The 14,370-nt window shown below is 34.1% G+C and overlaps 1 protein-coding gene across 1 annotated transcript; it reads left to right on the forward strand.

The window, feature by feature from the left end:
* The first annotated feature begins 10,551 nt into the window (after positions 1-10,551).
* Positions 10,552-14,137, forward strand: LOC139885803 (sulfate transporter 1.3-like). Its single transcript, XM_071869557.1, has 13 exons — positions 10,552-10,578; positions 10,693-11,033; positions 11,125-11,173; positions 11,268-11,475; positions 11,801-11,975; positions 12,077-12,142; positions 12,235-12,348; positions 12,429-12,545; positions 12,638-12,764; positions 12,993-13,279; positions 13,378-13,568; positions 13,680-13,759; positions 13,870-14,137. The coding sequence occupies exons 2-13, from the start codon at positions 10,716-10,718 to the stop codon at positions 14,085-14,087; spliced, it is 1,950 nt and encodes a 649-aa protein (XP_071725658.1). The 5' UTR covers positions 10,552-10,578; positions 10,693-10,715; the 3' UTR covers positions 14,088-14,137.
* Positions 14,138-14,370: the final 233 nt, after the last annotated feature.

Here is a 14,370-nt window from a genome sequence, read left to right on the forward strand (position 1 = left end):
TCGAAAATGGGGGTGGTTGGTGCCCGTAGATCTACCTTTAGGATTCGCGTCAATTAGTGTTTTTCACTAATTCTTAGGTTACTAAGCATAATAATAATAAGTACAGATATCCGGTATAACAAAACAGTCGTAGAATGTAGTTTCATGAACTTGTGCTTATTTTGTAAAACATTTATAAATTTGCATGTATTCTCATCCCAAAATAATTTAGATAGTAAAAATGGGACTATAACTCACTTTCACAGATTACTAATTCGTCGAGAATTAGACTTGGCCACGGGTTGATTTATAAACCTATAACAATATATAAATATGATTGAAATATATTCACAATATTTTCTTTATTACGTATTGATGATTTTAGTTGTCCAGTTAGCAGTCCAATGTTAGTAGTCCATAATTTGTCGTACATGAATAACTTAATATATATCTTGAATCAATCCACGACCAAGTGTATACATATCTCAGTATTGATCACAACTCAAACTATATATATATTTTGGAATCAACCTCAACCCTGTATAGCTAACTCCAACATTTGCATATAGAGTGTCTATAGTTGTTCCGCAATATATATATAGATGGGTCGACATGATAGGTTGAAACATTGTATACGTGTCTATGGTATCTCAAGATTACATAATATACAATATAAGTTAATTAAGTTATGGTTGGAATAGATTTCTTACAAATTTTCACGTAGCTAAAATGAGTAGTTTTTACCAATTTTGTTTTACCCGTCATTTCTTCGTTTCAAATCCGTTTTGAGTGATTTAAGTGGATACGGTTTCATATTGAACTTAATTTTATGAAACTAAATAGAAAAAGTATAGATTTATAGTCGGAAATATAAGTTACAAGTCGTTTTTGAAAGAGGTAGTCATTTCCGTCGAAAGAACGACATCTTGATGACTATTTTGAAAAACATACTTTCACTTTGAGTTTAACCATGATTTTTGGATATAGTTTCTTATTCATAAGAAAAATCATTTTCCCAGAAGTATAGCTTTTAAATCAAAGTTTTTCATAGTTTTTAATTATCCAAACCAAAACAGCCCTCGGTTGTACTACGACGGCGTATATCCGATTTTACGGTGTTCTTCGTGTTTACAGGTTTTATATCATTAAGTTAGAATATCATATAGATATAGAAAATGTGTTTAATTGATTTTAAAAGTTAAGTTAGAAGGATTAACTTTGTTTGCGAACAAGTTTAGAATTAACTAAACTATGTTCTAGTGATTACAAGTTTAGCTCTTCGAATAAGATAGTTTTATATGGATGAATCGAATGATGTTATGAACATCATTACTACCTCAAGTTTTCTGGATAAACCTACTGGAAATGAGAAAAATAGATCTAGCTTCAAAGGATCCTTGAATGGCTTGAAAGTTCTTGAAGTAGAATCATGACACGAAAACAAGTTCAAGTAAGATTTCCACTTGAAATAAGATTGTTATAGTCATAGAAATTGAATCAAAGTTTGAATATGAATATTACCTTGAATAAGAAAGATAACCTACTGTAAATAACAAAGGTTTCTTGATCTTAGATGATGAGTTGGAATGGATTAGAAAGCTTGGAAGTAGTCATGAAGACTTGATATGATTCTTGAAGTGTTCTTGAAAGATGGTTGTTTTTATGATGATTAAAGCTTGTAATTGAAGCTAAAAGATGGTGAAAATGCTTGGAGATGATCAAGTATGATGTTAGGAGTATTTTGAGATAGAAATTGGAGTGTAAGTATGAGAAAATGGAGTGAAGAAATGGTGTGCATTCATGAATACGTTTTTTTAACATTTTATAAAGAAAAAAAAGATACTTAAGTTTGTTTTCTTGCTAAATAATTCATTCAAGTTGACAAATGATGGTTCCCACATGATCCTTAATCATTTAAGGCTGCTAAGGAGCAGATTTGTATTAGTATAGATGAATAGTAAATACATCTAGAAGCTGCGTATTATACGAGTACAATACCATACATGTACGAGTAGAATTTTTGATGAAAATGAATGAGAATGTAATTGTAAGCATTTTTGTTAACTAGAAGTACTTTGATATGTGTCTTGAAGTCTTTCAAAAGTGTATAAATACATCATAATACATTACATGTATATATATTTAACTGAGTCATTAAGTCATCGTTAGTCGTTACATGTAAGTGTTGTTTCGAAACCTTTAGGTTAACGATCTTGTTAAATATAGTTGACCCATTGTTATTACACTTAAATGAGATGTTAAATTGTTATGTTAACATGTTAACATGGTGTATTATCATATCTAATATCATATATATATATATATATATATATATATATATATATATATATATATGTGTGTGTGAAATACTATTACAACGATAATCGTTACATATATGTATATTGTTTCGAAGTCTTTAAGTTAGTAGTCTCATCTTATATATATAACTCATTGTTATTATACTTAATGAGATACTTAAATATCATTTAATCAAATCATAAATATATATATCCAAATATATATTCCTTTAATTAATTATTACGATATATGACGTCCGTGAATCGTCAGACAGACTGGGTGTCCAAACGTTTATATAAAATTCATTCCAAATAACCAAGTCTTAATGAGTTTGATTGCTTAACATGTTGTAAATATTTAATTATGTAAATATTAATCTTATATATAATAGCGGAAAAATCCGGGTCGTTACATATTTGACCTTATCTTGGTCCCAACAACCGCTTATGCTAAAAACGGCTTTCGTTTGTTCGAACCATCGAGTGAGAGTAACCGGTCCCCCGGTCCCATCAAAAGTATGAGGTTTGCACCCCATGAAAGCTTTGTAGGAGCATCCCTCATTTGAATTACCGGCTCCATTGTTGTTGTTGTTGTGGTTGTTGTTATTGTTGTTGTTGTTGTTGGATGAGTGACCGGCCATGGCCGCATCCACGGCGGTGGCTATCATTCATTGTAGAGCTTGTTCGGGTGTTTCATGGCGTGGCACATGGCGTAGAGGCATTGTTCCTTCAAAACACAAGAATACCATTGATTAGTATTTTCAATAATACTAATCATGATATGGAATAAGGATAGAGAGAAAATTTTCCTTGACTCGCCTTAAATTCTTTATGTCATAATATCGTAACATTCATATGAGTCACCGTAATATAATCCCGGAAATTATATTACCCTAATTCATATGTGCATTCGACATTATTTTACTAAGTCAAGGTGGCGTGTCAATCAAATTGAACAGCGTGAGATTAAGATGAAATAAGAGTAGATATGAGTAGAAACGTTCGAGTATAAATGCACAAGTAGTCAAGTAATTCCTACTTCAAGTCTATATGCCGGTTGTAGTCTAGACTCACTAATGTACCCTATGACTCGGGGTTGATACCAATGAACTCTAAATCCCTACAACCAACGCTCTGATACCATATGTAGCGACCCAACAAAATCATCATTGACGGCGCCATCTACTTAGGTCCCGTTACGTGGTCATAAGTCTTTAATAACAAAGTTTGACCAAAATATGTCGCATTCATTTCAATTATAAAGATGTTTTAAGGTTTACAAAGTAGGTTCGACGACCAAACATGTTACAACGTTTTAAATACAACTGAAGCCTATGCGACACAAATCAAGTTAAGTCAAAAGATGCTCCACGTATGCAAGTATACTCGACATCCAAGCAAGTATCAAAAGTAATGAGCGGAAGCATGTATCACAAAACGTTCAAGGACCTGAGAAAAACATAGAAATCTGTCAACGAAAATGTTGGTGAAATCATAGGTTTAAGTAAGTAAGTACAAATGAACCACAAGATTTATATCATTGAAATAATAGTAAACCATTCTAAAATTGTTATCACGAGCACCCAATTATCAAGGCTTAACTTTCCATCCATAGAACCCCATCACAATAGTGTTAGAACATACACTGTTTCTCGAAAATATATTTCATCCGAATAACGGTAGCGAACCGTCCGAATGAGGGTTTGTCAAACCCATATGGCCATACAACATAAGTTCTTGCTTACACCCGACAAGTGTAACTAATGATAATCGAATTGAGGATTTTGTTCTAACTCGTATGTAGAATGTTTGTTTTCCTGTACTTGTGTTCACTTAGTAAAAAGAAACGTTTATGTTTTCTCATCTCAAATGTAAGTTCAAAAGAGTAAAAGTGGGAATATGATCTCACCTTGAGTGCAAGCGTATAAAAGTACTTCGCAAGTAAACGTGTGCAAGAACGAATGCTAGTCTTGACCTAAACAAATAGGTTTGTATCAATATCGGTAAGCACGGTCGGTCAAAGTGTTCAATTAGTCTTATGGCTCGTTACGACTCGATTACTATAGCATGTGAGTCAAATTGTCACATTTCATGCAAGATACAAGTATAAAAGCATGTTAGAACGATTGCACAAACATTTGATTAAGTTTGATTAAAAGTCAACTTGGGTCGGGTCAAAGTCAATGAAAAAGTCAACACGTTCGGGTCGGGTCTTGAACTATTTTTCTGAGATTTTTAATCATATATGAGCATGTTAGAACAAGTTACATGTGAATTGAAGGTGCGTAGCATAGCAAACATTTTTCGTAAAATGGCAAACCAAAACAGTCCCTGGCAGTGCATCTGGACGGCACCCAGATTTGCTGGACGGCGTCTAGATTTGAAGGCCTGGATGGCGTCCAAGAATCTGGACGGCGTCCAGATCAGTATGCAGGCCCTGTTTTGCTGCAACAAACAAATGCACGAACCAAACTTCAAACATTCACAATTTATGATTTGCAAACCATCAAAACATGTATCTTATATCATCGGAAAGGTATTTTGACGAGGAAAACGACTAAACACTTTTCATCAATCACTTTGACACTTACAACAACTAAAATCACATTGAATGCTCAACATTTATTACATTCAAGTTCATAAATACGGTTTGGTGATTCGGGAACTTACTACCTACATACAATACGCCGTTTCGTAGGTAATTAAGCATACATTCTAACTAAACACTTACCAACAACCATTCATGGCATTCAATGCATCAAATATTCACATTTAGTTCTATCAAACCCTAACCAATATCACCAAAATCAATAACCAAGTTTATGAAGTTTTCTAAAACAACCTACACATCAAATTGAAGCTAGTGATACTAGTAACACAATTAAAACATGAACTTTTAACATCTAACAACTTTTAAGCAACTAAATCTCAAGAACAACACACCAAAATTCAAGTTCATGCTAGTTACTTCAAAACGACAAGATCGAGCATATAAATCATATATTCATGTTAGACTTGAGCCATAGACACTAATTAACACTTTTATAAGTTAAAAACATCAAGAACACAAAATCTAGTGATTTTAGAAAGTTACCCAAATGTAATGAAATCGGTATGGAATCGAAGAGGAAGTTGCAAAGATTCCAAATATGTACTTTGTTTTGTAAAACACTTGCCAAATCGGATTTGGATGATGATTCTTTGGATTTGAGTTTGAGAGAAAATGTTGAAGTAGTAAAGGAGAAAGAGATGAATGAATGGATGAGAGTGAAGGGTTGACCACTTTGACCTAGTCACCACTTTGGCATCTTGGCAAGTTTAGTCCCTAAAGTTTGAATCGGGTGCGTGAATTACCTAAACGAGATAATTTAAAACGCGTATTAACGGAAGATGTTATAATCATATAACGGACTTTAAATAAATAAACAGAAAGTGAACGGAAAAAGGCGGGATGTTACACCTATGTAACCCATACCTGTGTGCACAAAAATAATAAAGAAAGATCTCTGGTTTGCGCCCGTGGAGTAAACTCTTCTCCGTGTTTTGAAGTTGGGATATAACCACGTTAAATCCTTGTGTCGTTTTATGCTTTTATTTATCGTTCTTATGCTTTAATTATTCGTTTGTCGTTTGTGAGTTTGGTGATTGGTTTAAATCACCTGTCTTGTTGGGTCCCAAATTCCTAACATGTCTCTAGAACTTATGAAATCTTCGAAAAAGTAATGGTTTCAACGACGACTCCTGTAAGAAAGCTCATGTCTCCAATAGTATAGTGGTCAATGCGTTTGATTGGTTATATTCTAGATTTAAAAAGCCTATAATTTATCAGACGTAGTTGTTGCAAGATCACATGTATTCTTTGTAATTCTTTATTTTTTCCTGTATTTATTTCAACTATTTGCTACTTTATTTAATAAAATTTATGTTGTTAAATAAGATAAGTACACAAGTGGGCATGTTTGCATTCCTTTTTTTCTTTTTTCTTTTTCTTGTAGTTTATATACAGCAAGCTTACAAACTAACACACGTACTATTTACAATCAACGTGAATATATATTAACATAGCGGTGTTTAGTTTAAGGCTTTAATCCCCGATTTTTAGTTGAAAAGTTGTTGGAGTGCGAAGTTGAATCAAGCAAGGAAACATGAATCAAATAATGTTGTTGATCCAGGGTTTTCGCGACTAGGGTCCAAGTCTCGCACCCTTGAGATTTGGTCAATAATCGAGCTTTCTAAAAACACTTGAATCGCGACCGCAATCTTCGAATGGTGACTGCGAAGTTGTCTTGACGGGGCAGAAATTGGATTTCGTTTAGAACTTCTAATTGTGTTCCGATTCGTCTTAATTTAGCACTATAAATACATACCCTTTGTAACCTGTAACATGTGCACGAAAAATATAGTAAATAATCTCTGGCTTGCGCCCGTGGAGTAAACTTTTCTCTGTGTTTTGGAGTTGGGATATAACCATGTTAAATCCTGCGCCGTTTTATGCTTTTATTTATCGTTCATATGCTTTAGCAATATAGTTTATCGTTTGTGGATGATTGGTTGGTATAAATCACTCTTCTTGTTGGGCCTAATAATCCTAACAAGTGATATCATAGCTTCAAGGTTTGAAGATCGGGCACGATGATGAAATTGAAAGCAAAGGTATTTGATATGGTTGATGATTCAATTTTTCATCAAGGTTATTAAACGACGGGTTCTAGGGATTTGTTTTGCAATATGTATCGAGACCAGGTGACTTAGTTGGTCGCTAAGAAATTATAAGGTATGTCGATGTATCCGGGAGAGTTGATCACATCGGGGTTGGGGTAACGGCTCTGAAAAGTTATTCTGCAATCCTACGCATTGTTTGTATGATGATGGTGTTATTTTGTTAGCGAAGGGTTACGGAGTCAGGGGACGGGTCCCAGGTTTCGTTGCAGTGAGATTTTCTGTATTAATGGGTGATGGGTCTGGGTTTTTTTTCCTCGATATCCCGTGCGAAGGAACAATTTAGCAAAATTCGGATGTTCATGCGCAGCTGTAGGAGAAAATTCATTGCGAGTTCGTTAACTATTGGATCCACTTGACGTTTAGGCTGTAGGTAGTAGACACATGGATCTACAAGTTGTAAAAATATGAGGCTGATCGGACTGTTGGGTTTTCATATAAGAATTTTAGAATTTGGGCAGTTTCAGTATGAGCTTTTCGGGTTTGAAGGCTCAAGTGCGAGACGGATTTGTCTCGTGATACTTCGAGCGATATGAGTTGTGTTTTCAGAGATGTGGGTTTGTTACAAAAGCTCGGTAGGGTGGTTTAACTCAGATTTGGGCGGTGTTGTAATGAACGGGGTGCATCGGTTTGAAAGTCGACTAGTGGAGTTATGGAGATGCTTATGCGACGTTTTTCTCCAAACTTCTCAAGATTAGTGTGATGATTTTGAGTAACACTAGAGCTTCGAATACTTGTTTTACTCTCCAATGACAAAGTAATTTTCGACTGACCGGTGGTACGAACCAGATTTCTTCTCAAGTAGTCGCGGTTTAATCCTTGCTCGTGCAGTGGGAGCGTGCTTGGGAGATAAAAGGGGATTTGTGAAGTTCATAGCTTCGAATACGTGTACGTTTTAATGTTACGATTGTCCAAGGCTCAGACCTAGTACACGGGACACAATCAAAACACCACAACCAATACAAAATCTAATTGTAACCAAAATCTACTAACATAAAAACGAACCAAAACCATTCACAAAACTACCCGAAGACCGCTTTACATTTACCTTTACCTTTATAAGTGTTTATGATTGGCTTAACAACTACATTGTCAATCTTCAAATGATTAACCATCAAACGATTAAATTTCTTGAATTATGATATGATATGAAGTTCATTAAATATTTTATATGAAATATGAATATGAATAATTAATAGGCGTTGATCATCACATATCACTTTTACTTTATAATATTATATTGAGTATGATATGATAACACTTGTTTGAAACTTAGCAAAATACATATAGAGTGAATGAAGAAGCAGAAGAATGCATGATGATACACCATTGTTGCTGTCACAACAAGACCGTTTCCTGCTCTTTTCTTACTATTTAAATTCCGCCATTTTAGGTTTCAATATGATTACAAGTCAAAATTCATTGCATCTGGACGCCATTTCGTTCTTAGGATTACGCATATTCATCTCTCAAACTTCTCAATTTTTATTTATTTGTTTTCATTATTATTATATCTCCGCCACCCCACCCTCGCCGCTTTGCCCTTACACAACTACGAAAGGTAATTTTACTAATTTAATTATCATTCTATTTGATTTGATTATTTATATTTAAATACTGATTGTGAGCTATATTGATGCTGATTGAATTGAAAATATTAAGGGTGATGAGATATATTATAAGCACATGATTAGTTTGATTAATTATTAAATTATACTAAGTACGAAGAATTAGGGTTTGGTGACATCACATAAACACATCCGCACGTTGACAATTTCATTAAAAGTTGCTAATTGGTGGAGCCATTGAAAAGGATACCATGGCCAAACCTCTGACTTTTTACTGTTGTATGTTAATTTTTAATTCTCATATCACAATTTCTTTTTGGATAACTCATGTAATTAACTTATTCTATACCAACACTAATGGAATATTTAAACGTTGAAATCATTCGTTTAGGATCCATCAGTGATCACTTATCTTATTATCTTATCTAACTTATAGTAAATACTAGTACTTTAAAGTTTAAACTATGTAGCATGTTAAACATCTGAATTTGATGGAACATGGTTACCAACTTTTGCCCAGTTTAACCACAAGGGTGGTGGCCTAGCGTTAAATACTTGGTCTCTAAAAGTAAAAATACCTATAGGTCCCGAGTTCGAATCCTAGGAGAAAAAATTTACCCCTTTGTGGCCATGGGTGTTCACCCGCCACAAAGCGGGTCGAATATACTCAGGTTAATCAAGAAAAAAAGAAAAACTTATGTCCATTTTTAGGGTGTTTTATGAGAACTATATAGTACATTGCTAGGATCATACTTTTTCGTTGCAGATTTTGGTAGTATGTCCGAGTGGTATTTGTTTTTTGGTTATTGAAAGTCCTTTAGCTCAAGAACTAATTTAAGATATGTCACTTTTTTAAAATAGTTTTCGCCAGCAAGATAATGTGACTTTCAAAGTGCCTAATTCTACTAGAGAAAACACCATATGTATACTTGGTTCCCTAGCTTCCATATCTATCAGGTAGGCCATATCAAGGGGAGGTATATTCGATCGATAGTGGCCCCACCAAAAGAATCTTTTGGCCCCTCATGATTCTCTCAAACTTTGTTTATTAGTGTTATTCTTTTATCTATCGTCTCTATTGTCTAGTTAATTGGGTTCATAACACCTGCGCTGTTTTAGGCACGAGCATTAAATTGAAAACAGAAACTACATTGGAAGAACTCAAGATTGTGACATAACTAGTACAACAATCTTTAGGCTGGGCCAAAATTGTTAAGCATAAATCTGTCTTGTGTAGACCCAAAAATAGTTAAAAAAAAGGGAACTTGCATGGATGTTGGTCAAATATTTACAAATACCTCTTACAACAATACATAGAGAACCTTAGGAGTTAGATCGGTATAATTGATAACTTAGCTAATTGTTTGAAGAGTTATATTAATTAATACAGTATCTTATTTGTTGGGGAAGTCAAACTTATATATTATGTTGAAAAGGATTTAAATCACTTATCCCTCATAGATCAATCTAACAACTACTGTACATGATCATTAATCTTTGCTGAATCTCTTAATCTCATACCATTAATAGGAATGTTCATTGGAAGGAGTTAAGCATGTGATGATCCAGGGCCATTAAGAACATGAACTATGCAAATTAAGCAATTAAAAGGCTATTTTAATATAAAATACACATGTTAGCAAGGTGCATATGCTCAACTTGGATATGTGTAACCTCTGTTTAACATCAACACAAAAGTCAACAACCTCTTCAAAGCATTGTTTATGTCCAATATAGATGTAAATATATAATATTTTGTTGCAATTATTGCTTAATTAACTACATCAGTTACGTCCTCGAAGAAACAGTAATACATGCTTATCTGTTCACGGTTAAGAATTTGGACCCTATGTTATCTAGATTCATTAACTTATAATTAATATCTATTAAACATTGCTTATTGCTGATAAGGTTGACTTTGTTATCTTATAAGTAGGATCACCTTATTCAACTTTTCATATCACTTCGGCCGGCCACACTCTTACATACATACTTTTAAAACAAGTCTTTCATAGGTAAGAGTATATATGTATATAATCTTACATAACTCAAATGTGGATACATGTATAAATAAATAATTTCATACTAATGATTTATATTTCTGTTTTGTTTGGTGTTTTATTATAAAGGTGATAAGAAAAATCCAACCACAATGAGTGGGAGGATCGCAGCAGATTATGAGATGAAAACGTCATCTTCACATCACCAAGCGGATGAATTACCGTATGTTCACAAGGTCGGGAAGCCACTTCAGCAAGATTTGATAAAAGAAATCAAAACCGCCCTTAAAGAAACGTTTTTACCAGATGACCCTTTGAAACATTTTAAGGACCAGCCCAACGGGAGAAAGTTTGTCCTTGGTTTGCAGGCCGTTTTCCCGATACTCAGTTGGATTCAAGATTACAGTTTTACTAAGTTTAGAGGCGATTTCATTGCCGGATGTACCATTGCAAGTCTATGTATTCCACAGGTAAAGTTATGGGTACTTTGCAGCATTTAAGATGACGCGAAATTTATACATTCGATATCTTATGTAGTGATACTCTTTTCTTTTTTTTCAGGACATTGGTTACTCAAAGTTGGCGAACTTGTCTCCTGAGTATGGATTGTGTAAGTTAACTTACAATTCTAGCATATTGATTAACTAGTGTTGTTTTTAAACATTGAACAATTTAAGTAGTCATTTTATGTATGTATTTTGCAGACTCTAGTTTCGTTCCACCTCTTATTTATGCCTTCATGGGTAGCTCGAGAGATATTGCGATTGGACCAGTTGCAGTGGTTTCTCTTTTGCTAGGAACAATGCTACAAAATGAGTTAGATCCCGTAAAACAAAAACACGATTATCAACGTCTTGCTTTCACTGCAACATTCTTTGCTGGAGTCACTCAATTCGTGCTCGGGTTTTTCAGGTATGTATTTGCTAGTTTATTTAAAAGTCTTCTAATACGGGTCAAGATATGTGATCACATATGATTGGCTAACCAACATTGTTATAACATAAATTTGAAATCTTTATTTGACTTATACACTGAGTCACTTTCAACCCATTATTATTAAAAACTTATTAAGGCCTTCAAGTTTACACACTTGATCAATCTCTTTTATTAGAAAGAACACAAAGTAACTCAGGTCTACATACATTGAATGGGTCAAAAGTGTGACCATTTGTATGAATCATATTGCAACTTTAATTTACGATTAAAACATATGTTTTGGTATTTGCTCCTTTTACAGATTGGGATTTCTGATCGACTTTTTGTCGCACGCTGCTATTGTTGGGTTCATGGGGGGTGCTGCTGTGACTATCGCCCTTCAGCAACTCAAAGGGTTGTTTGGCATCAAAAAGTTTACAAAAAAAACTGATATCATTTCTGTCATGCGGTCTGTGGTTAACTCAGCTGAACATGGGGTAATAAATCGGCTTCTCATTGTTTTATATATGACTATGGAAATAAAGGCAAAAAATTCTTTTTCAGTTGTACTGATTTGATGTTTTTTATATTGCTTTAGTGGAACTATCAAACTATTCTGATAGGAGTTTCCTTCTTGGTCTTCCTGTTGGTTGCAAAGTACATCGTAAGACCATTTTCTTATCTTCTTGAATTCTAAAATTTACAGTTTGTACCGACAAATGTGTAGCTTTAATTTATCGTGTCCAATTTAATCAGGGCAAGAAGAACAAGAAACTATTTTGGGTGCCTGCAATAGCTCCATTGATATCTGTTATTATTGCGACGTTCTGTGTTTTCATCACTCATGCAGAGAAGGACGGGGTCCAAATTGTAAGTTTTTTTTTTTTTTTTTTAATTCACCAAATATGTATCATTATTCTGTTGTTAAGTTTGAATAATTCCATTTTTAGGTGCGTCATATTAATCAAGGAATCAACCCGTCATCTGTGCACGAGATTTATTGGAGCGGGCCTCTCGTAGCTAAAGGTTTCAAGATTGGAGTCGTTGCTGGATTAATCGCCCTCACGGTACATTTTGTTTGCATTAGGTTTCAAAACATTGTTTTAGGTTATACATACATGTTCTTATAACATATTTATAAAATAAATATAAATTACAGGAAGCTGTGGCAATCGGAAGAACATTTGCTGGAATGAAAGATTATCAGTTAGACGGAAACAAAGAAATGGTAGCACTTGGTTCGATGAACATTGTTGGTTCTTTCACAAGTTGTTATGTTGCAACAGGTATTAACTAGTAAATTTTGCAATTATACACGCGCATGTTTTGTATTTACAGGGTTAAAGGTGTTAAAATTGGTTAGTTAATATGTTCAACGGGTCAGAACAGACACTCTGATTCTGGTGGTTAGATTGACCCAAAACACCTTTAATAAATATAATATGTATAATTTACCATTAAGTTCCTCTTGATGGATTATACAAGATGAATAAATTACGGGTTTTGCATTGTAGGTTCGTTTTCTCGATCAGCTGTTAATTACATGGCGGGATGTAACACTGCGGTGTCGAATATTGTGATGTCGATGATCGTGATGCTTACGCTTTTTGTCATCACTCCATTGTTTAAGTATACCCCGAATGCTATCATAGCTTCAATCATTATATCTGCGGTCCTCGGTCTCATTGACTTCGAAGCAGTAGTCCTACTTTGGAAGATTGATAAATTTGACTTTGTAGCTTGTATGGGTGCCTTTTTTGGTGTTATTTTTGCTTCGGTTGAGATAGGCCTTCTCATCGCGGTAAATAAACATAAACATTATACATAATATATGCTTAGAATTATTTGTTCACAATATATAGTTCAAAAAATATGAAGTTAATTGTTTGTATATTATAGGTTGCCATATCATTTGCCAAAATTCTTCTACAAGTAACGAGACCTCGTACTGCAGTGCTCGGAAAGATCCCAAAGACGATTGTTTACAGGAACATTGAACAGTATCCAGGCGCAACTAGGGTTCCCGGTGTCCTCATAATTAGAGTTGATTCGGCTATATATTTCTCGAATTCCAACTACATAAAAGAAAGGTATATATAAGTCTTTTTTTAGCTTTCGGAAAAATATAGTTTCATTTAACTGGTTTACTTGAATTTGTGCAAATCAAGCTTGGTTAATTTGATCAGTAATGATTTTTGTAGGATCTTGAGGTGGCTAACCGATGAGGAAGAAACTTTCAAAGATCAACCAAGAGTCGAATATTTGATTGTTGATATGTCACGTAAGAACACTTATATACCTGTAACTTTTACAAATTTTAATGATTTATTATTTCTGAAACTTGTATTATAGAACTCCAATTAATTTGTACTTTTATTTCGCACGATGTAGCTGTAACTGATATCGATACAAGTGGTATTCATGCTCTGGAAGAACTTCATGCAAGCCTTGTAAAGAGAGACGTTCAGCTAATCTTAACAAATCCAGGACAAACTGTACTCGACAAGCTTCATGCGTCTAAATTCGCAGATCAAATTGGGGAAGACAAGATCTTTCTAACTGTTGCTGATGCTGTTCTAACATTTGCCCCCAAAATGGAGCAAGCATAAAATATGGTTTTTGTTTTCATTTGTGGTTTGTTTTTGTGGAATTGAGAGAAGCTGAAGTTGACAAATTGTGAAAAAGGAGTGAACAGAGTACAGAAACTTGGTGATGGAGTTGAATGTTGATGCTGTCGAGATCTAAATGAAGCTGTAAGATAGTACATATGAGCTATATATATAGCAGCTGATAACTAAAATGTTATGATCGATGTGTGCTTGTGTTTTGTATATACTGTTTATTAACTAAAATGTAACAAGTGTTATATATTCTTTACTGTAATTTATCTAT

This window comes from Rutidosis leptorrhynchoides, chromosome 1 (genome assembly GCF_046630445.1).
Source record: "Rutidosis leptorrhynchoides isolate AG116_Rl617_1_P2 chromosome 1, CSIRO_AGI_Rlap_v1, whole genome shotgun sequence".
NCBI classification, from domain to species: domain Eukaryota; kingdom Viridiplantae; phylum Streptophyta; class Magnoliopsida; order Asterales; family Asteraceae; genus Rutidosis; species Rutidosis leptorrhynchoides.